The sequence below is a fragment of the Gavialis gangeticus genome, unplaced genomic scaffold (assembly GCF_001723915.1).
Source record: "Gavialis gangeticus isolate Ggan-Ray unplaced genomic scaffold, GavGan_comp1, whole genome shotgun sequence".
NCBI classification, from domain to species: Eukaryota; Metazoa; Chordata; order Crocodylia; family Gavialidae; genus Gavialis; species Gavialis gangeticus.
This window is the reverse complement of record NW_017729022.1, coordinates 50,543,140-50,568,080: the sequence shown is the minus strand read 5'-3', so window position 1 is coordinate 50,568,080 and position 24,941 is coordinate 50,543,140. Positions and strand designations below refer to the sequence as shown.

Sequence of the window (24,941 nt, the reverse complement as noted above, 5' to 3'; positions counted from 1 at the left end):
TGCCACCCCTCCACCACGCACATTTGTTCCCTACCCAGCACCTGCGGTAACACCTCCTCCATCCTTGTCGCTAGGATCTTGGAGAATAATTTATAATCGGAATTCAGCAGGGTGATCGGCATCTAGTTTTTAATGTCTTCCCGTCCCCCTTTCTTATAGATCAAGACCACGACTCCCTGGGCAAAGCCCTCCCCTACCCGACCCCGATCCATAATTTCCTTTAACAGAGCCAAGAGGTCCCCCTTCACTAAATCCCAAAACTTCCCATAAAATTCTACCGGGATCCCGTCACCTCCTGGGGTCTTCTTTAATGGCATTGTCCTCAAGACCCCCAGCATCTCAGTTTCCATCAATTTCTTTATCAGCCCCTGTCTCCCTTCTTCCCCCACTTTTGCTTCCAAACTCCCCTCCAGTTCTTCTTGCCTCACCGCTTTCCTACAAAACAATTCCCCGTAAAACCTAGTCACCTCCCGCAATACCCCATCCACATCCTCCACTCTCCCTCCGTCGGCCATGCGGACTGCCCCCATCACCCGCTTCTTCCTTCTCACCCACAAGGCGAAAAACCTGCCCCATTCCTCTCCCTCATCCACCCACTCTGCCTTGGCCAGGAACATCCGTTCTTGCATCGTGGTCCGGAACCAATTTTTCACTCCCTCCCTCACCCTTTCCCATTCTCCCTTTACCGCTGCCCACTTCTTCAGCTCTTCCCACAATCTTTGAACTTCCCCTTGTAAGCGCGCTAGCTCCTTCTTCCTCTGCCACGCCCGCTTTCTCTCCACACCAGTGAACCACTCCCGCACACACTTCTTGATTTCTACCCACCAGTTCCACCGTGTTGGGAAAAAGGGCTGTAAAGTTTGCCACTGCCAGTAAGGACACATTTAATTTCCAGACCCCTCTCCCCTGTTTATTTAAGCCCTTGCCCGATGCCCACTTTTACCCACAGAACACGATGATCCAAGAAGCTGACATCTATCAGTCGCTTGCTGCGGATTGCCAACCCCTCCGACACCAACACAAAATCGATCCTCGATTGCCCCTGCCCACCCGGATCCACTCTAGTAAAAACTCCTGTCCCTTCCCAAATATCCTGGAGCCCCTCATCTTTAATCCACCCCCGCAGCCACTTCCCCGTACTATCCATCCCGACTCCCTGCCCTATCCCAATCCGCCCACCCTCTTCAAGTATGCAATTAAAATCCCCCATCATGATCTGCGGTCCTCCACCCCACATACACATCCCCATTTTGTGGAAGAATTGCACCCTCTCTGTTCTCTTGGCTGGGGCATAGACGCTGTACAAAGTCACCTCCACACCCTCCACCTCAACCACTGCCTTTTGCAGTCGCCCTTCTTCCAGGACCTGCTGGTCTTTAATTTTCAAACCCCCCTCCCTTGCCAGGAGCCCTACTCCTGCTGCTTGATTCTCATTTGAACCCCCCCACCATGATGATCCCACCTCCCAGCGCTTCTCCAGATATCTGTAATTTCTTCCCCAGGGAATCCTGCACTCCTGCAAGCCCAACACCTGCGCGTCCAGGCCTTGTAAGGTGCTATACATTGAATCCCATCTCTGCCTCCCGTATAAACTTCTTACATTTAAGGATGCTATGGTCAATGCCATCAAGGCTATTTTCCAGAGAGAAATATGCCTCATAAATCATCCGTGCCGCTACTGGGGTCTGAGGTGTCTTCCCCCACTTTCCGCATCCCTGTGGCCCTAGCCAGATGTTCAATCGTGCTCGGGCTCAGATAGCCATAACTTTCTGCCCTTCCAGATTCCTCAACCTCTCGTCCCTCCACAGGCAGCTCCCCGCTCTTCCCCCTGCCTTTTTCCAGTGCAGTCCCTTCTGTCTCCCAGACCGTTCCCTCTTCCTCCTCTATTCTCTTTTTCTTTGGTTTAACCCTCCATTTCTTCTTTCTTTTCATGGGGGAAGGCTCTTTCCCCTTATCCCCAGACAGATCCAAGTCCATGCTTGCCGAGTCAGATTCGTGTGCCCCTTCTCCCACTGCCTTGCTCTGCTCCTCCTCCATCTGTTCCTCTCCTCCCGACTCGAAGAGCTGGTTGGCCGCCTCGATCACGTCATCTCTCTGCTCCGCTTCTGGTGTTTCCTCTACTATGAAGGTGTCCATATCCAAGTTGGTGGACTCCGCATCCTCTGGATTTTCTTTATCCCTCTCCTCTGCTGAGTGGGACTCTCGTGCTTTGTTCGCGTAGGACAGGGGGCACCAGCGCTGCAGGTGCCCCTCACCTCCACAAACGGTGCATTTCATTTCCTGTTTGCAGGCTTTGGCCTGGTGCCCCATACTAAAAGGTAGCTTGGTTTTCAGTCCAGTTGGGAGCCATTGCTTAGGAGCACTTCACTACCATCTGAGCAAGGTGCAGAAAACTGGCTGTCATTTTAGTTAAGAGCAAGCTGGATTCAGTGCCCTTAACAGGGAATGAGAACTACTGGTAATTTTGAGAATGCTTCTATTTGTCACTTAAGCAATACAATGGGAACGTAGACACTTCTGTTTCTCTAAGGTTGCTTTCTCTGCCATGTCTTCTGTGAACCCTGAAGTGAGCAGCCTACAAGAAATTATAGGCTTGTGCCCTGTGTCTCAGGGGGCTGCTAACTTAACTTAGTTCTCAGTAATATCTCTGACTTGTTCTTCTGGTCCTGTGGGGCTACCAATTTTCCTCAGAGGCCAGCTCCCCTGTCCACAGTCTGGGATAAATCACTGCATTCCCCCCCCCCCCCCAACACACACCTGCTTAATTACAGGCCATTGGCCTGAGACTCAGGTTCTTGGGAGATTGCCTAGGCTCTCAAGATTTATTGCAAAAATCTCACCAATTCTGGTGCAGACAGCTGTCAGTCCCTTAAGTACCTGGCTGCAGTGGACATGAAAGCCAGTCGTTTGTACAGTGCATGCGGAAAAGGAAATAACCTGATATTTTCAAACAAAGCAAAACACTCTTCTCCTCCCTCAAAATATTAGCAAATCATTGCTGTTGCTGTTTTTTAACATGTTTTATCATGCAGTGTCTTATGAGTTGTTGGGGCATGTTTATACCATTTTTCACTTGCCATTCACAGATTATCAAGGTGGATTGATTTAAATCATTATTTAAATCACCAACTGGAAAGCCTTGATTTAAATCATCAATATTAATCAGCTTTTCCATTTGTACTCCAGTTACTTTTCTGAAGAAAGGCACCTTCTAATTAGCTGATCTAACCATTAGAAGCTGTAGATTTAAAACTAACCAGAACCTTTTATACTAGATTTGGTACATATTTTTGCTACATAGGAGGGTGTGCTATAACTGTATACATTCATTTAAGCAATTATATATCATAATGTTTCCATATTCTTGTTAATTTTATATTTTGAGTCTGTTAGAAAATGGTTACTGATTTATTGCTTAAGGACCCACCACAAGATAAATTCCTTAAGACAGCACATGGCCTATTATTGTGCCGTATTTATAAAGCTTAACCTCAAAAATATTAGATTTTTCCCTCTGATCTTTTCTTTATATAAAAAGCATGCAGCCTATAACCGAAATACTTTGGTAGAGGCTCACAGATTCAGCCTATTTATTTTTTATTTAACTATTTTAAGAGATTATTAAAAGTTCAGGCCTTAACAGTGTTTTGTTTTAAACTCAAATTTAATTTTAAACAACTACATTTTAAAATTAGACAAACATATGATAATATACATACTAACATTAAAATCCAAGCCAATTTAAATAAAGATGGGGAAAAATCATACTGTGCAATCAGTCCTAAGGGTAATTGTAGCATTCCAAATACATAACAGTTTTCTTTCTCTACTACTTCTTTCCTTTTGCTTTGGTCTTTTTTGACTAAAATCTTTGTTTAGAATTTTCTAAAATTCCATTATTTGTTTGGTGATGATTCCAGAACTTGCATTTAAATCTATATGGCCTCCTTGCATCAGTTTTCCTACTAATGGACCAGCTAACATTTCCTTACCCCTGGGGACTCAACACCTCAATACAGATGCAGTGACTGTTGACAGATGTCACATATGACACCATTCTCCCTTAAAAGGAGAAATGATGTATATCTAAATGCTATTTATTGCATGAAAACTGCTGGGGATGATCAAATGAAGAGAGAATAACCACGGAGTGACAGTGCTGAGAACTACCTCCTTTTATATTTCTCCAGCGAGTTTGGCAGGATAGTTTTATGGAGGAGGCAATTACGTGAACTGCTGGCTGACATTTTCAGGCTTTGAGGTGGGCCTTAGACTCATAGATTTACAGATTTTTTTTTGAGGCCAAAAGGGACCATTAGATCATCCAATTTGACCTCTCACATAACACAGGCCATAGAATTTCTCAACACAAGTTATCCGGACCTGCTGATTTAAAAATATTTATTTCTAGGAGATGCTGTTTAGCATCTTCCTTAGTTACTAATGGACTGGAAAGCAGTTCATCATCCACATGTGATGTGAACGGATCATTTCTGCTTCTTTCCAGAAACAGAACAAAAATATTTTTGAACACTTCTGTTTTTTCTGCCTCATTATTAACAATTTTCCTCAGCCATGAGAAAGAGTTTGTTTCGCTAGTGCTTTCCCTCCCCGTGTCAGTAATGTGGCATTTTTCTTCTCAAAAGACAACCCCCCCTGCAGAGATGTGCATCAAGAGAAATAATATTGCCTTGGCTTACACTGTACCCTATATTTCTATCCTTTGTGCACACTCTACTTGGACAGAATGAAGCTGCCAGATTTCAGAAGCTGAACAGGGTTCAGTCTGACCTCTATTTGAGTGGGCCACCCATAGAGAAATCTCCTTTGCTGCAGGAAATGGTGCTGTTGAAGAAAACTTCTTCCTTTTAAGTCAGAGACAGACCAATACTACTGTGTACTGCTGACCACAGATGGCCATTCAAGTTATCCTGATACTCTTCTTAGAAGTAGCAATTTCAGGATTCATTTCCTGGCCAAATTACAATTTAAATTATTGCATTCTATCCTTCTAACATGTCCCTGCAGTTTCAGCTGGAAACCTCCTCACTTCCTGTCCTACCATATTGCTATGCGCTGTTAAATATTCAGAAGCTGCACCCCAGAGACAGCTGTGTTTCAGTGAACTAAGTCTTTTTTTTACATGTACACATAGCCTATATCTTGGTTCACTTGATGGATTTACGTCAATGCAAGTGGAGGGGCAGGTTCATTATTCTCAAAGTGTTTTTCTTCTGAGGAAAGTGCTACAAAAATGTCATTAATAACCCCTGATCATGCATCACATCTGACAGTCATACAGGTATTTATTTCACATTGGGGAATGCAGTGTTGACTACAGTGCTGTCATGTAATGTTTTGTCCTGTGTAGGTGGTATGTCCAAAGAGAAGCCAGCCCCAGAGTTCCCCAGATTTGGGGGTAAGAGCCCCAGCCACTTCAGGCAGTTCAGAACCATCTGGTTCCATCTACACTGTAAGTACCAGAACCACTCCCATCCCCAAAGTGGCTTCACTAGACCTCTGTGTTTACACCAGAATGCCTGTCCTTCATGATGGGTACTGAGTGCCTGGGACACTAGGGTCAGGGAATGGAAGGAGAGGGATGATCCAGTGCAGGAGTGGCCAACCTGTGGCACACATGTCACAAGTGGCATGGGCAGCCTCTGTATGGCACACAGCAGACTAGGGAGGGAGCAGGGAACAAAGAGGCAGATAGGGCAGGGAGCAGAAAGCAAAGCAACAGACTGGGCAGGGAGCATAGGGCAGGGACCAGGAAGCAGAGCAACAGACCAGGTCAGGGGTTTAGAGTTGTACGCAGGGAGGGTACAGTACTTACCTTGTGGCAAGCCTGCTAAAAAGGTTGGCCCCCAGTGACCTAGTCCATTCATCTCAGTATAAAAAGGCACTGGATGCAAAAAGAGGGCTGGGGAGGGGTCTCTTCTTTGTAGCTTTTGACTCAGAATAAAACTGACAGCCCTTTCCCATTTCTTTAACTGGCAGCAGTCAGCCGTTCCCATTCCTCTTGTCCACTGATGGCTATTCATCAATTTAGGAAAGGAGAGAAAGGCATTTCTTAAACTAGTCTGTGGGGCAAATGAGGAGTAGGGGGATGAAAGAGAGTAAAGAAGAATATTGGCTGAATACTAGGAAACCTTTCCTGACAGTGAAATCTATAACAGAGTGGAAAAGGCTCTCAAGGGGAGAGATGTGAACTGAATTGCATGAATCATTTAAAACTGGATGATACTAAGCTCTAGAGAACAGAGAGTAAAGAAATGTATTTCCCTACCAAACCGAGTAGGTGATAGGGGGATGTGCAGAGATGGACAAAATGGGCCAGGAGTGTTCTAGCTTTAATCTCAAGGATTCTTAGAAGGTTGATAATTTTTTTTTCATTTTTTAAAATTATTTTAATCAAGTTTAAAAATAAAACTGACAGGAAAAAACGGAGTAGCAACTAAAGGGAGGGACTATTAAGTTTATAAGCCTTTTAATTACAAAAACTAACTTCTTTTTATTCCCACTTTTCGAAGAATAGATAGTTTGCCCTGGACATGGCCGATTCTTGCAAAAGAGAATTCAGATCAATTTCTCACCTAGTTGGCTCCATCCTGCATTCTTAGTTTCATCTTAATTACGTTTCATAATGTCGCTTCATTTAGGATGCAAATACTAAGTCTGCTAGAACAGACCAGATTTGAGCAAGAAGTGAGCTTAGTGAAAATGCACTTGTGAAGGGCAGAATCCAGTGGGATACAAACTGCCTCTGCAACATGGGAGATCTTGGAACTGGCTGGTTTAGCACCCAAAATGTCTGGGCTCAGCTTAGGAAGGGGAAAGACTGGATGCCCTGGGAGATGAACTAATTCAGTGTATATTTTTGGCACCTCAGTGTATATTTTTGGCATCCTCATTTAGTGAGGGTGCTAGAGAGCTCCTCCTAGAAGGTAAAGGTGCCATTCCCTGGCAGTCATCTAGGAGGAATGCCTCTTGCAGCATTGTGACCTTCAGTGTGGATATTCCCAGGAACTAGACAGGAGTGTCATACGGAGCTGGTTTCCAGGGTATAGATAAGACCCAGTGTTTTGCTGGATTTCATTGCCACCTTGCAGCACTGACAACTAGTTGAAATGGGATTCAGTTTTGTCAAGCAGACAGGATTAAAACTGTTTACCACCTTGCTCCCAAATTTGATCCATAGTGACAGACACCTTAGAGCAGGGGTAGCCAACCTGTGGCACACATGCCACAAGTGGCACATGGTAGATTAGAGAGGGGACAGGCAGCACAGCAGCAGACAGGGCAGGGAGTGGAAAGTGGAGTGGTAGATTGGTCAGAGGAATGGGACTGGAGTGATGTTCGCGGGGGGGGGGCATGGGGCTAATCTGTGGCATGCCTGCCAAAAAAGGTTGGCTCTGCTGCCTTAGGAGCACTCCCAGTAGATCTGAGAAGAACATGGTTAATCCCATCCACACTATACATCCAAAAAGGGATTTAACAGTGTACCGTTCTCCCACAGTGTGGCTGGGTTATGTGGCAGGCTTGCTTTTCATTGTGTAGGTGGAACCTCAGTTGTTTTGGGAACAAGATGGGAGGACATCTGCTATGATAGGGGATGACAAAAGCTCAAGCCGCTCCTCTTGTTACGGTGGCAGATGGTCAATGACCAGGTGTAGGTAATTTATTTGCACATGAAAATTGCATCCACTAGCTTTCTGATTGGCCAGTAACACGGCAGCATCCTCTAACAGTCTGGACAGGGAGGGGGCTGGGCAAGTCAGGGAATGCATTTGAAGAAACCTTGTTTTGGAGATTTAGCTCTGAAAATTTGTTCCCTACTTGCAAATGACTTAGACTGGAGCAGTGAGAAAGGGACCACTTGTCAGTCAGAGGGCGAACAGCTTGATTCTTGTGCCACTGGGTGCAGGGGACACTCCCCACCCCCAGTCTGTATGTTGCTGTGAGGGGAAAAAAGCACCAGGCAAGAAACTCTCTGTGACCAATGTGAACAGAGCTGAGAATAAGGAATAAGGAAGCTGTGATGGGAGCTGTGTGGAGGCAAAGCATTGGTGGGGTTGTTCCAAGAGAGCGACAAGGGGGTGATCTGAAATAACTGTTAATATTTGTCAGCCTTTTGCAGGGATGGAGCCACATGATCTCCTGCTCATTTTAGCATCCCGCTCCACCTCGGTGCCCCTGGCAAGTCCATCCTGAGCCCTGTGCCAGCCCCCTTCTATTCTGGCTCATCCACTCTTCATTAAATCATGATTGCATAGGGCCTGACACTGACAGGTGCTGAGCATGTGAGGCCCCAGCAAAATGAGCAGGAGTTGCGCAGTCTAGGAGCCAGCACTGCCTGGAATCTAGCCTCAATCACTTGCTCTTTCTCTTTGCTGAATTACAGCAACATGAGAGCCTCACTCACTTTGCCATCTCTTTGCTAATACCATCTGCCTCCTCCTGCCTGCATAAGCTCCACCCATCTTCCTGTTGCCAGAGAAACAGCCACCTTGGCAACCTGCTGTCATCCTTGAAACACACATGAAAAAGTCTTCCCGACTGTTATGTTTGATCCTTCAGGCAGATCTTAGAACATCACTCAATCTGACATGCATCTTTAGTGACAGAATTATCTGAGACCAGAGGATGCTCACACATGAAGAATGTGTGTGTGCGTGTGTGTGCGCGTAAGCATGCATGCTTCTGCGTGTTCCTGTGTGTGAGCCTGTAGATATATGTATGTGTGTCACGGTATGTATCAGTTCCTTTACTCCTTCTGCATTCTGAGGAGAAGGAATAATTCCAGTTAAAGAAGTAAATAAATAAATAAAGGGAAATAGTCCTTATTGCATGTGGCTGGGAAGTTTTCCCTCTTCACTATTCTGTTGGGCCTCTGGCTATCAGGTCAGTCACACTTCCCATCCTTAAGTGCCCAAAGTGATTGTGGTTAGAACCTGGGAGTGACATGCATATCAGTGCAATACTATACCATCCAGAGCTTAGCTGGATCACAGTACCTCCTGGCCCCCTGAGCACTGAATGTCTGTCCATAAAGTGGGTCTTATTTTGCTTTCTGTGAAGAATTTGTGTGAGATGCGGACAGGGAGAATGGTTCTTGTTCAGATTTGCTGCCTGGGGAGAAAAACCTTGACAGCATATCTCTGGGATCCAAAGTCAGTCTAAAGCTGGGACTGCCCTATTCATTCAAGTGCTTTCCTCTTGCCCACATTCAGTTCAGGATTCCTATATATCTTGCAGATTTTTGGGACAGGAGGGTGAGACCCAAATTTCAGGAGGTGTATTGATGCCCAGCCGCAGCAGGCAGCAGGACATGTTTGAACCTCAGTGTACTGTTTTTCATGTGACACAGCCCCTCTTTTCTCCTCCCTCTCCCATTCCAGTGCCTAGAATCCCACCAGCCTGATATCTATTCTGTCCTCGAGAATGACACACACAGTCCAGCACCTGAGAACAGTCCCACAGCAAAGGTGAGTCTCCTCTTCGATAGGCATGATAACAGCCCGCAGGGGTCCCCTTCCAAATTGGGCGTGTGATCAACTGCATCGCCAAACAACTCTGCCCTTATCTATGCAATAATTCTGCTGCTCCCCTGCCCCCAAAAGAGCTGAGCTGCTCCCACCCCTCAGTGGGTGGGTTCCATGTAGACTCTCTTTTTTCCTCCACCTGAATGGTTAGTTTGTCAAGCAGTGCCAGATAGGACAGCCCTAGCTCACATAGATGTGTTGACGTCTGAGGCGGTGGAAGACCTGGGATCATGCGTGTCAAGGGAGCCCTCCTTGTGTGCATACTACATTATTATGAAATACAGGCCTGATTTTGGCTCTGCTATGGCCCTTCCTAAATGCTCAGGCAGCTAAAGATTCTTTCAGCCTGAAGGAATAGAGGCAAAGCCAGGGCACTGCTGGACTCCCCCCTACCTCTGGTTTCATAATAACCCTTTGGGCCCATTACAAAGGGGCTGAATTTAAAGCAGTCCTGAGACTACAGTGACTTCAATCATGTGTTGCTACAATCCCTGCCACCCTAGGGATTGGGGAAAGGAAGCACGACTTTCTTGGCAAGTTGAACATTAGGACAGGACAGAGCCTCGGGGCTATATCCGCTCCTGGCATAAGTGGATGCAGCTCTCATATTTGGCCCTCCAAGGGGAAATTACGTCTGGAACATGGGATTATAGAAGCCAACATATTGGTCCATCTAATTCAGTATCTTGTTTCTTGGAAACATCAGGAGTTTGAAAGTCTAAAAACCCTGCATCAGTTAGTTTGGGGAAAGTTTCCTTGTAACACCCAGTAGTTAGAAGTTGCCCTCAAAATATGAGTGTTCACATCCCTTCCCAAACTCTTGTCTGTTAGGAAAGTATATTTACTATTAACTTTGGATATTCCTGTTATTCATAGACAGGTCTGCTATATTTTTTTAAATATACTGCCAGGTTCTTGGCTTCAATGATATCTTGGGCAGCAGTTCCACAGACTACCTGTGCATTATGGGGAAAGTGACCAATGTTGATTATTGGCACCCTTCTGTTTCATTGATTTCCCCTTTTTGTGTTTTTTTGTTATGAGACAGGGAGAACAGGAGCTCCTGATCTATCTTCTCTACCCCTCTTATTATGTTGTATCATGTCTCCTCTGAGTAATTGTCTGTGTGGTGTGACACTAAATACACAATTTGTTGTGGTGCACTGAATGTGGAGCTCTTAGGGAACTATTGGAACACTTGTACTGCCATAGCTGACACATTAATTTGAGGATGAGGGGGTCTGAATAAAAGTAAGTGGGCAAAGTGGCCTGTTACTGAGAGATGTGGGTATGTCTCTTGTAGCCTAAATCCACCAACTCCGAGCCAGCCAGGGACAGACATAGGAGTGAAGACTGTGAGAAAGCAGGGAGGAAGAAGAAGAAAATGAGAGATACAGTAAGAACCTTCTGCACCCCATCATCAAAAGCAGATCTTGTTTCCCCATATTGTGTAGTTCCACTGTTCAAAAAGAAAAGAGATGAGAGTAACAAAGACAGTCTTAGTCTCTCTGTCACTTAGCCAGTGTCCCATCTTTGGGCTCAGCTCTACAAGAAAATAATGGTAATAGGGACCTCCTCTAATGTGAATGACATTAGGGATGGAATGAGAGGGAGGATTAGCAGGGATCAGATGCTCCGGGCTCCACCTCTGTCTGCAGTGAACAGAGTGATCAAAACTTGGAAATTTGTGGTAAATATTTGTCTCTGGTATAATTCCATCAGTCAAGGAGAAATAAGACCATAAAATCTAGGGCCCTGTCTGTATTAGGTAACTCTGATGTGCTGTCCACCTCTATAACCCATTACCTCAGGACTGTCAAACTCATCTGACCCTGCAGGCTGGATGAGTGGTGTAGGGTAGGTCCACAGGCTGGATCAGGTCCATGGACCCCTTGCCTCCTCCCTTCTGCCTCCATGCCCGATCCAGCATAGATGCCACCCACCCAGGCCAGTCCAGGTTTCTGGCCTGAGCAGGCACCGTATGTATTGCAATCTGGAACTGGCCTGAGAAAGTGCTATGGACAGCACAGTCTGGAACCCACCTCAGCGCATGCTGCGGGTGGCACAGCCCAGGACCGTCTTGAGTGAATGCTGCAGGTGGACCACATCCTGGGCACAGCATGTAGCGATGGTCTGATACAGCAAAAGGGATAGTACCAGGGGCCAGATTATGAGGCTCTGTGAGCCAGATCCATCCCGTGGGTTGTTTGATACCCCTGCCTTTCCTGTAATAGTAACACACCAAATATCTCCAGGTGCAGCAGCAAACAACCACACACAAGTATCTGCACTGCTGTTTGGAGCGCCCTTAATTGAAGCAAGGCTGGCTGCTTTGGTTATATCCATATTAGGGATTATCTCCAATTATCCCACTTCTGCACTGGCACTGAGCACCGTTAAATTGATAGTGGCAGCAGTCAGAAGACTAGGAGAGAGTAGACACTACTATTTTTACCAATAACACAATATAGCAGTATAAATGTTAGTAATGGAGTTTACTCCAGCACTCCCATGGTTGCCGTTACCGGCACAACTGCAGTTTTTGCAGGGAGGGGACAGTTGCAATGGAGGCACCTTGAATTGGAAGATTTGGACAGACCAGATCAGTTAACAAGTTCAGGTGTCTAGCATTCACATGCCCTTGGAGGGTTCTGTACTAGGTGTTTTTGTTTAGTGTTTCCCACTGATGGTTAGCAACAAATAAATGGGTAATGTAGATAGGGTTTCATTCATCCACTGGCATTTCAACTACTCTGCTATCTAATTTTGATCACAGCAGGCCTGTGTCTCACAGTGCTTAGAATATCAGTATCTGGCAGCACCGTGCCTATCTGAGAAACAATAGTGAAGAAAAGATTCAGCTGCTGAAGGAGTGGAATCAGAGAGGTTAGGGAATTCCTTCTGCACAGTACCTAGACGGATATATTTTTACAAAGATCAATCTCCCTTCTTCTCCCAGGCTGCTTCTATTTTTAGAACAGAGAAAAGTAGGAAGCACCTTTATCCTGTAGTCTGGATTATCAATGCTTCTGCCTAGGGCAGTAATTCTCAACCAGGGTGCTGCAGCATATGATTCATAAAATAAACCCAGAGATTTCAAATAGGAATTCTCAGTATCAAAAGCATCCTGACCTGTTGTGGTCTTTCTGAGTTGTTTGCAGCAGGAGAATTCCTCAGTTATTTTTCTGTAGTCAAAAACCGAGTGAAAGTTAAGAGCTGGCATTTTCCAAGAGGTTTCATGAGGCGTACAAGGGGTGCCTTGAATCTAAAAAAGCAGGGAACCACTGGTTTTGGGGAACAGCACAGCATTATCTTAATGGGTCTATAGCAGTGGGCCACTAGTGGCTATTTCTAGTAGAGTGAGTTGCTTATTCTGAATATTTTTCTTCCATTTCTTTTTTCTTTTCTTTGTAGGCACCTAAGCAAGAAACTCCAGAAGAAATCTTTGACACCCTGTATGAGAATATCTAAGAGAAAAGACTGATCATGCCTGGATGGTACATGTCCGAGCAGGAGGAAACTGCCCTTTCACAGTTTCAGGCCCTGCCATACCTCTCCAAAGACTCACAGCAAGCTGAGGACAGAAGCCAGGATGACCTCCAAGCCCTGGTCTCTTTCTAATCTGTTCTTTATAAAGATCAGAATTTCTCCATTAAAATCTCAGGTTAGCTCAGCTGGCCTGGAGGTTCTGGAAAGGCTACTTTTCTGTCAATTATTTACAGTTCTGGCTTCTTGAAATAGTGTAGTTGAGTTGTACATAAATTCTCTTCACCCAGTTTTGCTAATATATTTGAGTCCTGAACCACAGGATGTGCTTGGACAGTATAGAGACCCCCCTGCCCCATGCCGTGTTGTCAGGCTCTCAGGTCTTTCCTGTCATGCCCATTAGATCTTGCTATCTATCTATTGAGACCTGGCTCAGAGCCCAGGGCCCACCTCATTATCTTTCCTTCCCCAAACTGTTCCTCAGCAGTCCACTGAATTCAGCTCTGCAGGGCAAATGCTTTCTCCTGGATGGCTCCAGTAAAAAATAGTGGGCAGTGAAAGCATTAAAAAGATGCAGAAAATTAAGCTGGAGTCTTTTCCCTTTGATGATGTCTTTTGCGGGTGGGGATGTCCTTCATAGGAAAAAGGAGGGGTGGGGCTTTAAGTACAAACAGTCCTGCTGGAGTCCGTCTTGCATATAGACCTGCTGAAGGGCAACTGATATCCCTTCCAGGAAGGGAATTTAAAGAAAAGTGTCTGAGAGTTAGTGTTCCTATAAGCTTTGTTACATAGTGCAATTTTTTTAAGCTCTGATGAGCTGATGTAACATCACAGGGTGAAGTCCTCACCACGCTGAAGTCAGTAGGAGGTTTGTCACTGACATCAGTGGCACAAGAATTGTACACATGGTGGTTAGAGGATTATTTATAAAATTATTTGAGCAAGGAGACTAATTTATTAGATGTGCAATATGGAAGATAGGGGCGGAAGCTGCAGATATGAGCTTTCTATCCAGGCCTTGATCTTTCCTGTTACATAGATCTAACCTGTCTGTTGGACTTAACCTCATTTGAGGTCTGATGGGGAAGGAGATACATTAAATACATTGCATAGCTAGATCAAAACAATTAATCAAAAAGCTGATGTTGTTGTACCTTAGATTTAAAAAAATCCACAAGAATATGTAGAATAAGCTGAGAGAGATCATACAAACCTCTTTAAAGTAGAAGATCAAATTAAAACTGAGCTGCAGGGTCACAGGACCTTCTCTGGTTTCAGATAAGGTTGTTTCTCATCAGAGATGGAGGGTATGGAAAATGTCTCCAGGGCCTCCAAGCTTCCTATACTATGTTTAAAGAGATAATCCTCTTATTGCTTTGCTCTTTTTATTAGATGAGATTTCAAATGTGCAGTTTGAACTTCCCTTAACTGTAGAAAAATGCTTTTCTCTTTCCAGTGTCTAGAAATTTATTTCAGTAAAAGCAATCAATAGACCGGGTAGCTTATTAGACCCATTAACATTGTTTTTCCATTTGGAAAATGATTATTTTTTTGCAACAGAATTTTAAATTAAATATATTTGGGTCACCACGTTTTAATACTTAATTGTTGCCTAAACCAGTACCATTACAGATTTTTGTTTCTCTTGGGGAATTTGTAGTCATGTTGAGGATAAATTATTTTAATATTTAATGGTTTTATTGATCACACCTGGGCAAGAAAATCTCAGAGCAAGCTGACAATTGGATAAGGAGTTAAAGCTTACTAAAATAGAAATGATTTGAGTAGGGTTTTTTTTAATTTTGAATATTATAGATGCTAAGAATTGTATATACAACTGGAAATTTCTTGCCAAGAGTATCAGTTACAGCACTGTTTAGTCGATCTCTTATTCTCATTGTTCTTTTGTATTTTATATAATGTAAATCACTGTATTTATCTATGACCAACTCCATCTCTGTCTGTCTGTCTCTTTCCCTGCTCCCCCTCCCTCCCCACCCCGATTTATATATTGTTTGGTTTTTCAAAATAAAAATGATAGAGAGAAGAAGCCATAGAACAGCATAATTCCTTTCTCCTATGTTGTAGTGGTAAAATAGTAGGTAAAAGCTAAAGAGTAGAGACACAGTGAAAGGCTCTGATCCTTCAAAGTAGTCATAAGCAAAATTCAACAGAGAAAAATGGAAGATCTTTGCATTAGGGGGCCTGATATAAGGCTAAATGAAGTTACTGGAAATCTTTTAAATATATTGTAGTGGGTCTTAGCTTGGCCCATTGAGAGCAGAGATTGTACAAGAAATGAGAGATCTCCTTGTAGGTGCATAGATATGGGTCTAAAATACTGCCTTAGCATGGCCCAGGCAATGCGGAGCTGGAGCTTGTGAGAGTGGAAGGTGTAAACCAGAAGAACATGAGGGGTATTTTTTAAGACACAGAAGTTTTCCAAGGAGATATTAAAAAAATATCTCCAGTCTAGGCAGAAAAGATTTATAAAGATCATTTAAATAACATTAGTGTAACCGATGTGTCTCAGAGACTTAACAAAAACAGTAACCAGTTGGTCTGTCTTAGCTGTCTAGCCCATGAGGGTGAGTGCAGGGAATTAGTATTATTTGCCTATATTCCATCAGATGAAATTAGATAGTTTTTAGTATGTGCCAAACATTTCAGATGAATGAAATAAAGAAATATTTCCATCGGCCTCTTGGAATCTGTTTCTTGTTGGCTTGTTGCGCCTATTCCACATACATTTTTGCTTTAAATTACTTTTTTTTTTAATGTATGTCTGGGGGCTGTGGGTTATAGCTGTAATCTTTCCCTCAGCCCCTGCACTCCTATATACTCAGACTTGCTCAATTACAAGAAATTAGACTTACAGACATTTTGGGAATAAGGGTCTTTGTGCCTGCAGTATTGCATAGAGGGAGAATCTGCTGTTATATAGTAAGCACTGGCTGCAGTTGGAGATGCTCTATCCATCCTCTTCAAAAAGGAAGAATGGTTTTGCCCTGAATGAGCACTGGTCGTGCGGTGATTACAATCCTCCTTTCCTGGAACAATCACAAGCAAGCCATATGTCCTGAAGCACGTAGTTTGATCACTCTTATTCTCATTGTCATGCCAGAACTGCAACAGTTGTTGAGAGTGATGAAATTATCTAGCCTCTTTTTAAAGACAGCTTATTTCAGTGATCTCCTGCAGTGAATTCTGCACTGACTGGCAGAGACTGGGTGCATTTTGGTATTTTGTTCTGTTTTTGTGACATCTGAATCCTTTTACTGAACCATCTTTTAATAAGTATTGTGTTTTGCCTTCTACTTGTAAACAAGAAACACCTGTAACCTCAGTCAACTAGAAGGTCCAAGGTGGTGTGTATTTTTTCCTTAATTTTCTTCTATTTAGTATTATGATTATTAATCATCTGTTTGACAGTAGCGTTTCTAGGGACTTAAGTCAGCACTGTGGTTTTCCTCTGCTAGGTGCTCTGGCTGCCAATATCCAAATGACACTGATATTTATTTATAGATGCATTTAGCCACTTAGCCTCTATCCTGTAAGGATTCATCAGCTTCTCTGAGGAGATGGGAATTCAAGACAGTGGTCAGGGAGTGCCCAACCCCTTGCAAGTCAAGGGCCATTGATCAGAAATTGTCTTAAATTGTGGTAGAAATTAGGTGCAGTGACTCATGGCTCCAGGCTTGGAGCATCTTGAAAAACCACCAAGAGACTGAACCTAATGCAGTGAGTGGAAATCAGATTTTGTGAGTTTTACCCATTGTTATGCACTCCCTCAACTGCAGTAGCTCAGGCATGGTAGGATTCAGCCTTAAATATGATGGGAATTGCCTGCGTTTGAGAGCTTCTGTTACTCTGCTTTTCTTTTAGCTTGGACCGATGACTGAATGGGACATGCTGACCACTGCTGCCTTTCATTTGAAGAGAGCAAAGGCTGAGTTGGGAGCCCTGCAGGCTTTTGCCATCAGTATTCCCCAGAGTGCATCCATGCCACCTTCCTGTGCTAGGCTCAAGACTCTCTCATTCCCTTGTGCCTTGTGTTTTCACAAGGCCAGTTTGTTTATCCAGCTCTTCACTGCCCAGTGACCGGACTCTCAGAGAAAGGGATTTAGGGAAGGTGGCAGCTCAAGCCAGCAGATGGTGCCCTTGGTTCTCTTTGTGTGTCCTCTCAGTGCCCTCTGAGTGTCTGGCTCTCTCAGCCCTGCCTCACTATCTACAGTAGCAAAGCTGTGTTGAATAACCAGAAAACCAAGTCAACTTTTGTGGCTGGTAACTTTATTACCGTAAATAACAATTGGAGTGAGGACAGTATTAGAAAGCTAATCAAACCCCATGTTTTGGCCTGCAAGAAAACAGCTGCCTGACAGAGCCAGGAAGGGATTCCCACTTCCCATGTATGTACGGCACTGTACAGTTTCCCAGAGGCCGCATGTATGCAAGCTGAGAGTGGGAAAGGATGTAGGGTAGGTTCATTTACTGCAGATATATGAAGTATTGACAACATTGTTCCTGCCAGCCACCGGTTACCTTGTTTTGACATTGCATTATCCAAACCATGATAAGGGTTGAGGAAAGGCGAGGGATCTTTTTCTTGCAAGTATCATTCAGATAGATTGGAGTTTGAAGTGCAAAACAAGCAGGATATTAGAGGCCAGTGAGAACTGCTACCCAGGTCCCCTCCTTTGGTTTCTACAGTCCTGCAGGGGCATGCTGGAAAGCAGGAGAGATGGCTCGGCTTAGATTTGGAGCCATTGGTGTGAGCCGGATACAGGAACGGAGAACTTCTTCCACATGCTGGTTATAAAGTCTGCAGGAAAAAGACTTTCCAGTGTGAGTGGTTCTTCTGTTTGGGCCTGGCAAGAAAGTGACAGAAGATAAAATTACTACCCCTTTTGATCTTTGTAGTGGTTTGATAGCCAAGACTTGCCTCTCTTGGGGGGCATAGCACTGAGTCAGCATGTGCTTCCGACCCTAGAAACTATGAAACTATGAAATGAAAAAGAAGGGGATCAGAAAGAGGCAAGTGACTACCCTTTTGCCCTACTGACCTCCAAACAGATATGAACCTTCATTGTCCCCTGAGCAATATTTTGCCTTTCTAAGGCACTGTTATAAAAACAAATTTGGGACTGGGGCCAATATCTCTATTTGTTAGAGAATGGCTCACTATTATGCATTTCACTAATGAAATGCAGATTATTATTAATAAGTAATATTTTCCCCAGTGCCTTCCATAATCCCAGAGTGTATGGCAGACTTTATTAACTGTATATCTGCAGGACTCAGATCACAGGCTACTGAAATGCTGCCGCCTCTGGGGTGGAGTGTGATAGCTGTTTAACAATGCATGGAGTAGCTACACAACCATTTTCAACAGGAAGTGAAGAAATGCAAGTGGCAGCGCATGATGCAGGATGTAAAATTATATAACCTTTGTTATGCGGAGGTCAGATTAGATGACCATAATGGTCCCATTTAACTAATGTCTATGAATCTAAGAGTGTTGTAGCTAATTGAAATTCTAGGGGGATCTTTAGGGAGTTTGAATGTAATTATCTAAATTGGTACATGGCCAACAAAGCCTCTAACTTTTGCTAAAAGTTGCATCTTTTAATGACCAAGAAGGGGCAGGGCCTCAGTTTTATGTCTCATTTGAAAGATCTTCCTGTTCAGGATTTTATAATGACCTCAGCACAATGGTATCCAAGTGCTTCCATGTAAGATGGCATCTAGAAGCTCTCTGACACAGCGTGGGGGCCATTACTCAGTAACCTTGTAGAAGAATACCTCATACCCACAACAGCTTTCAGCCTGGGATTTTTAACAGTTTTACAAGGTCAGCTGTTATTGTTTCAGTCTCAGAAATGGGGAAACTTTGGACACAAGTTGGTTTAATGTATTTTCCAACATTGCACAGTGAGTTTGAGCCGACCGTGGAAGAGAAGCCAGGTTGCCTAGTTTGCTTTCTTTTGCTTTAAGTGTTGAATCATGCTGCCTTCTGTTGGCTGGGAAGGAGGTATCACCTTCTCAAGTGGCAGCGTTAGTTCCTGCAGCACTTTAATATAACACAAACACAATATAATGTGGGTATACACACCAATATATGAAGCAGAGATGGCTCAGCAATTTATCACAGAGCTAATTTACTACATGGTTCTTCAATTCATAATGTAACCTAATGTAACATACAGAAGGTAGTGGAAGCTCTGAGTCAGATAAATCTGAGTCAATAGATAAACCCCTGAAAAAGTTTGAGGTTTCAGTCTTAACATTTTTGTGAACAGAAGAGCTAGTTAGCCTTAGTTAGTTTTAGGGAGGGTTATACCTTCAGGTAAGCCACATACTTTTGGCAGGTGCAAAGATAGTCCCAGTTAAAACAAGAATTATAAAATTATTCCAGAACTTTTGTAGCATGGGTTATTTTTCTATAACACGTGCCATATAAAGAGTAAATAACGATATGGTATGGTCTTATTATCACTTGTTTGGGATGAATAAACCACACCATGATGCATTATTTCTCCTGTATTATAGAGAAGTTGAACTATTTCATGATGTGGTACAAATGTATAATCAGTATAAGCTCATATTAGCTTGATTACTTTTATTTTAAATATTTATTTTGATAATCTCGCATTAGATATAGAATAATAAATCTTCAGACTTTGCTTCAAATTCCTGTCTCTGGATGTAAACATTTTTTTTGTAAGAGGTAAGCGTGGTTCAAATACTAGGCCTAGGCAAGGATTTGTATTGCACAAGCTGTGAATTACAAGTGGACATCACAGCAACAAGAATAAAAGGTTGAGGAAGGGGTGCCCACTCCATCTTTGCTATTCCTATTATCTGATGTGACTTTTCAGGGGAATTTAAATGGTAAAAGCATTCTGGGATACTTTGTGGGGACAGCCTCCTTCCTCCTAGACCTGGGGTACTTTGCCTTATCTGTGTCATACACTTTGAAATAAGCATGGTGTGTAAACTGATGACCTTGTACTCTGTGTGCACATTATGTGTGCTCTGCATGGTTGCATGGGATACTCATCCTGGCCAGTGCTATTGCAATGACAGGAAGATGAAGGCCAAGTCCAGGTTGCACAGGACTGGAATCATATGGTTCCTTTAGACAGAAGGAAGAGAAAAACTGGTCCTCCAGTCACAGACGGGAAAACCTACAGCCCAAACCCCTCCCTCTGGTCAATGTGGGATTGTTCTTAAAAGTTTTCTCCAGTGATTTGTTCAATCCAATTTTAAATGACTCAAGTGATGGGGCATCCCCAGGGATATTATTTTGCAACCAAATAATGTTTCCGTTGCTTAATTTCATCCTATAACTCTTCATTATACTCCCTCAGACAACTTGAAACATCTTTTTTCTCTCCCTGGTGTCTTCGCACCCTGGAAGTGTTTATCCCCAGCTCCCATGATCCTCCTCTTTGTTGTTGTTTGCACAAACTACACATTGAGGCTTCCTGTGTAACATAATCACTGCCAGCCCTTTTATTGTTTGATGTCATTGTTCTTTTTAATTCCCCTTTGCACTGTCAATGTCTTGCTGGTACTAAGTTGTCCAGAACTAAACATGTCCTCAAACTGCGGTCTCGCCAGTGTTGTAAAAAACAGGACAATTGCCTATCTCTGCAAAGAGGCCTCTGCATTTACAGCCCACAATTAAATTAGCTAGATTTTGCTGCCATATAATATTGTAAAAAACATATTAAATCTGCTGTCTACTTTTTCCCTGGGGTCTTTGGCATTCCTGTTTTCAATACTGGAGCCCACATGATTCTTCTCCATTGCCTGTCTCATCTTTCAGTGGCTCATATGTTGTACGTACCATCCTTTCAGACAAATAGGAGTGGATAGGGAGGACTCCCCTTCGGGGTCCATCAGTATCACTACTGACATATGAGCAAACTCTCTTTATTTTTTAACAAAATATTTTCTTATTTTCCTCTCCAAGCTGCCTTATTTCAATACAATTAAAAGACATATGCCTATTTTTTTATGCTCAAGTATTCCTGTTTATAACTTTTAAACTTTGGCTTGTGTGTTCTTAATCTGTAACAGGCAGACAAGATTCTTTGGGTGAATCTGATATCTTTTATTAGACCAACTTAAATAGTTGGAAAAACACTCTTGCAAGCTTTTGGGTTTAAAAACCCTTTGTCAGGCTGAAGAGCCTGACACCAACTGCAGAGACTTCCTTAGCCTGATGAAGGGTTTTTAGACCCGAAAGCTTGCAAATTTTTGTTTCCAACTATTTAAGTTGGCCTAATAAAAGATATCAGATTCACTCAAAGAACCTTGTCTGCCTGTGTCTTTAGACCAACATGGCTACAACCTACACCCCTTTAATCTGTAACAGGGCATTTGAGCCTCATATAGCATGGGTGAGGGGTTGAAGCAAATGCAGATTTTTTTCCCATTAAGTTTGTATCACAGCTGTCAGGAATGTAGATAAGTTCCTCTTGGTTGAGACTGACTGACTGACAGGAAGCCACATCAAAATGTCCCTTTGTGCAGGAGACAGAGCTTTCTGTGGGACTGCCTAAGACTGCAAAATGGTTTGGTCCCTTTTGTCATAAACAGAGGGACAATATGAACCTATAAAAAAGAAAAATATTACCACCAAACCAGAATAGTTCCCTGTATTTTTCCTTTGGGGAGAGAATGAGAGAGAAAGCATAGCACGTGGCAGCTGTTAGTCATATTACTGAACATACTCCTGGAAGGTGTATGTTGCAACGGTCAGTGTAACAATCTATACAGAACAGAACAGTATTCAATAGGGTTCTGTAAATGAGAGAATCTGGCCAACTAGGGTAAAACGGCTGTCTTTAAAAGACAGAGGAAAGTGTTCTTATTTCTCCTATCTAGGTTTCACCATGATCATCTGTGTTGATGTTTGATAAAGAAAAAAGGAGGCTGTTAATGTTGGTTTGCTACCAGTCCCAAATGGGATCCCTGTTACTCTGTTGCACATACATTCCAGAGGTGTTTGATTTTACAGTCTCTCTGGCAGAACGGGTTCCCCCAACCCCCGCAGCAGGGCTGAAACAGCAAGAGAGAGAACTTCCCCGGACTTCAGGTTTATTTATTGATTTCTTGCTACAACCAAAATAAAAGCAGACTAGCAAAATCTCTGCCCACATTCCCTTCCTGCAGTTGAATGTTTGTTAAATGCCACAAAAATATAAAAACAGCTGAGCTGTGTCTAGAAAATCCAGCACTTCTTTTCTAGACCAGTAGTCTCAATCAATTTCCTCCTGAAAGAAGCTTCACTTTTTTTCTGGGACTCTAGTTTCAGCTTGTCTTAGGTGCAGGTATGTACCCTTGAGTCTTCTTGGGTTACAGTCAGCTCAGGGAGGTGCCCCAAGAAGGAATTCTAGCCTGCTGGATTTAACTTTAACTCACCCCCAAAAACAGGATATGGCTTGGCTTAGTGATGTATCCTCTTTGGGGTACAGACCCCATTGTGTCTGTGAGGCTTAGGAGACACTGATACACCCCTTTCCGTCCTCCCCGCCACCCCAAAAACAAAACCTCCCACAATCCTGATAATCACTTCCCAGCCTGATAGTAGGCTGAAAGGACTTTTAAAACCTGGGCACTTTTGCAGAGGAAGAGTCAACATTGGCACCCTCGGGCTGTACCAGGAAGGTGCTTATATTCGCCCAGATGCCAAGTACCCCATAAAAACTTGTCCCTTTTCCCTTGGGCTGGAGAAAGCAGCAGCCGGCAGCAGGCTCTGCAGAATTGAGGGAAGGGGCCTCAGAGCTGGGGAAAGCATGATCCAGCCTGCAGCGTTCATACACATTTCAGCTCTGTAGAGGAAAAGCAGCTTTCAGCTGCCAGCAAGGAGTCAGGCAGGGTCCCCTCAGCAAGAGCACAACATCCTCCTCCCAGGGAGGGGGAGGGGGAGGAAAGGAAAAGGGAGGATGCAAAGAAAAAAAATCAGACAAAATACACTCCTCCTCCTCCTCAAGGCATCACTACAAGATGCCAGAACCCTAATCAACACCAGGCTCCATCCTCCCAGTCCCAGCTGCAGTGAGAGCCCAGCCCAGCCAGCAGCAACTCTCTGTCATCAGCCAGTCTGGCCTGACACATTGAGCCCAGGCTACTGAGTATTGTCCTAAAAGCAGAAAGAGAGAAAAAAAGGAGAGAGAAAGAGAGAAAGAAAGAAATCACTCAATCAGTCACATGACTTGACAGGATTTGTGACCATTCCTTTCTGTTGCAACAAAGAGTTTTCAATACATATCCCAAGCCCCCCCCCTCCCCCCAACACAAGGAAAGGAGCTAAGATGGGACAATAAGGAACCCTTGCAAGGTAAGAACCTTTCAGGGGGAGGTGTGCTGAGCTCAGGCTACACCACTGTGCGCGGGGGAGGGAGGGGGAGGAAAGGGGCTTGCTTGCCCGGGGTAGGAAAACTCCCTGGTGCAGGGAAGAGGAGCTGTGCTGGTGCTTCCCTACTTCTTTATTTGATATGTTTGACTCCCCCCTCCCTCAGTAGCACATAGAAGGCATGTTTGTGTGCGTGTTGCCAACTCTTTGCGTTTGGAGAGAGAGGGAAGAGAGGCGTGCAAGCTCATTTCCTTGAAAATATAAGTAACTACAACCGTCCCCACAACCAGCTCGGCTTTGATGTTGTGCTGGAGGAAATGGGGTGCGCTGGGCTGGGAGCTATCGAAACCGAGTAGTTATAGGAGCAAACAAGATCGACTGAGGGTGGGGGGTGGCTGGCAGGTGAGGCTATCAATAATTAAAGTAACTCAAGCACTTCAGATTAGAAAAAAAAGATTTAAAAAAATCAGGTCTTATTTTAGCATCTCTCGATGGGGAAGCTGCATTGATGCGTGTGTATTTGTTGGAAATAAATGGCTTGTAAAAGAATTGGCAGGTCTGGCTGGCTTTCTTTTTCTTTTTCTGTCTTTTTTTTGTTTGGCTTTGGATTTTTGGTGTGTGGTGTTTATTGCAGTTAAAAAAAAAAAATCTCAACTGTAACCTGAGCTCTTCCCCTGCTCCCCACCCCAGAGAAAAGGGTTTGAAGAATGACTGTTTGTTGAAATGTATTATTGAAGGCAGGAGGAGGGAGGTGGTGGTGAGGGAATCTGTAGCTCTCACATTTCACATTCTTTAGCAACCTTCTCTTAAGTGTGAAGGACACACACACGCACGCACACACACACGTTTTCAACAATCCAGGGCCCAGTGTAGTTGGCCCTTGGGAATTAATCTTTCTTCCCTCTTCTTTCGGGTCCAAAGATTTTTCAGCACTTGTTTCTCCCCCCCACCAAAAAAAAAATTACAAAGTTGGGGGAGGGAAATGGAGGGGATGCGGGGGAGGTACTGTTGGTCTGTTTAATGGGAAGTTACACTTGGGCAATTCCTATTCAGCAAAAGGGGAAAACTGCCTGCTGAAAGCCCTGGATGAAATCTTTTCCTTCCCTTGATATTTTCTATATGTTTCACTCCTTCTCTTGCATGGATTCCTGTCAGTCATATGGCTACTGAGTGTCTCTGTTCAGCTGCCTTTAACCTCCATTTGCCACTTAAAATTTTGTTATGATCAGCAAATGGCTAAAGCTTTATAGTGGCGTTGTGCTTTGCTGCTGTTTTTTTCTCTTCCCCTTTTTTTGCTTTAACAAACCAGAACTAAACGCTGCTCTGAATTTTGGGAAGCGCCATCCGGCAACACTTTTATCTTTTTAAAGCACTGTCTGGATTAAAACCGGGTCTCATCACTTCTGGCCATAGGATGCCCTCCCCTTGCCTACAGTGAGTCCAAGTTGTTGACAAGATTGGTGTGTGTGACAAGTTCCCTGCCTAACAGCATGTCGAAGGCTCACGACTGGACTTCCTTTGGGAATACAGACAGCAGTGCGGTG

At 43.8% G+C, this 24,941-nt stretch overlaps 2 protein-coding genes across 3 annotated transcripts in view; both read left to right on the top strand.

Moving 5' to 3' along the window:
- Window positions 1-18,010, top strand: part of NFAM1 (NFAT activating protein with ITAM motif 1) — a 33,867-nt gene extending 15,857 nt beyond the window's left edge. The window contains exons 4-7 of the mRNA XM_019514881.1: window positions 5,372-5,473; window positions 9,402-9,488; window positions 10,849-10,941; window positions 12,960-18,010. Coding sequence (XP_019370426.1) covers window positions 5,372-5,473; window positions 9,402-9,488; window positions 10,849-10,941; window positions 12,960-13,016 — 339 coding nt within the window. The 3' untranslated portion in view covers window positions 13,017-18,010. The remainder of the gene's footprint in view (window positions 1-5,371; window positions 5,474-9,401; window positions 9,489-10,848; window positions 10,942-12,959) is intronic.
- A 5,120-nt stretch (window positions 18,011-23,130) lies between these two features.
- TCF20 (transcription factor 20) overlaps window positions 23,131-24,941 on the top strand; it is a 215,674-nt gene continuing 213,863 nt past the window's right edge. Inside the window, exon 1 of one of the 2 annotated variants that reach the window (XM_019514879.1) lies at window positions 23,131-23,382. The gene's annotated coding sequence lies outside the window, so the exon portion shown is untranslated. The remainder of the gene's footprint in view (window positions 23,383-24,941) is intronic. The other variant, XM_019514880.1, reaches the window with a different exon arrangement.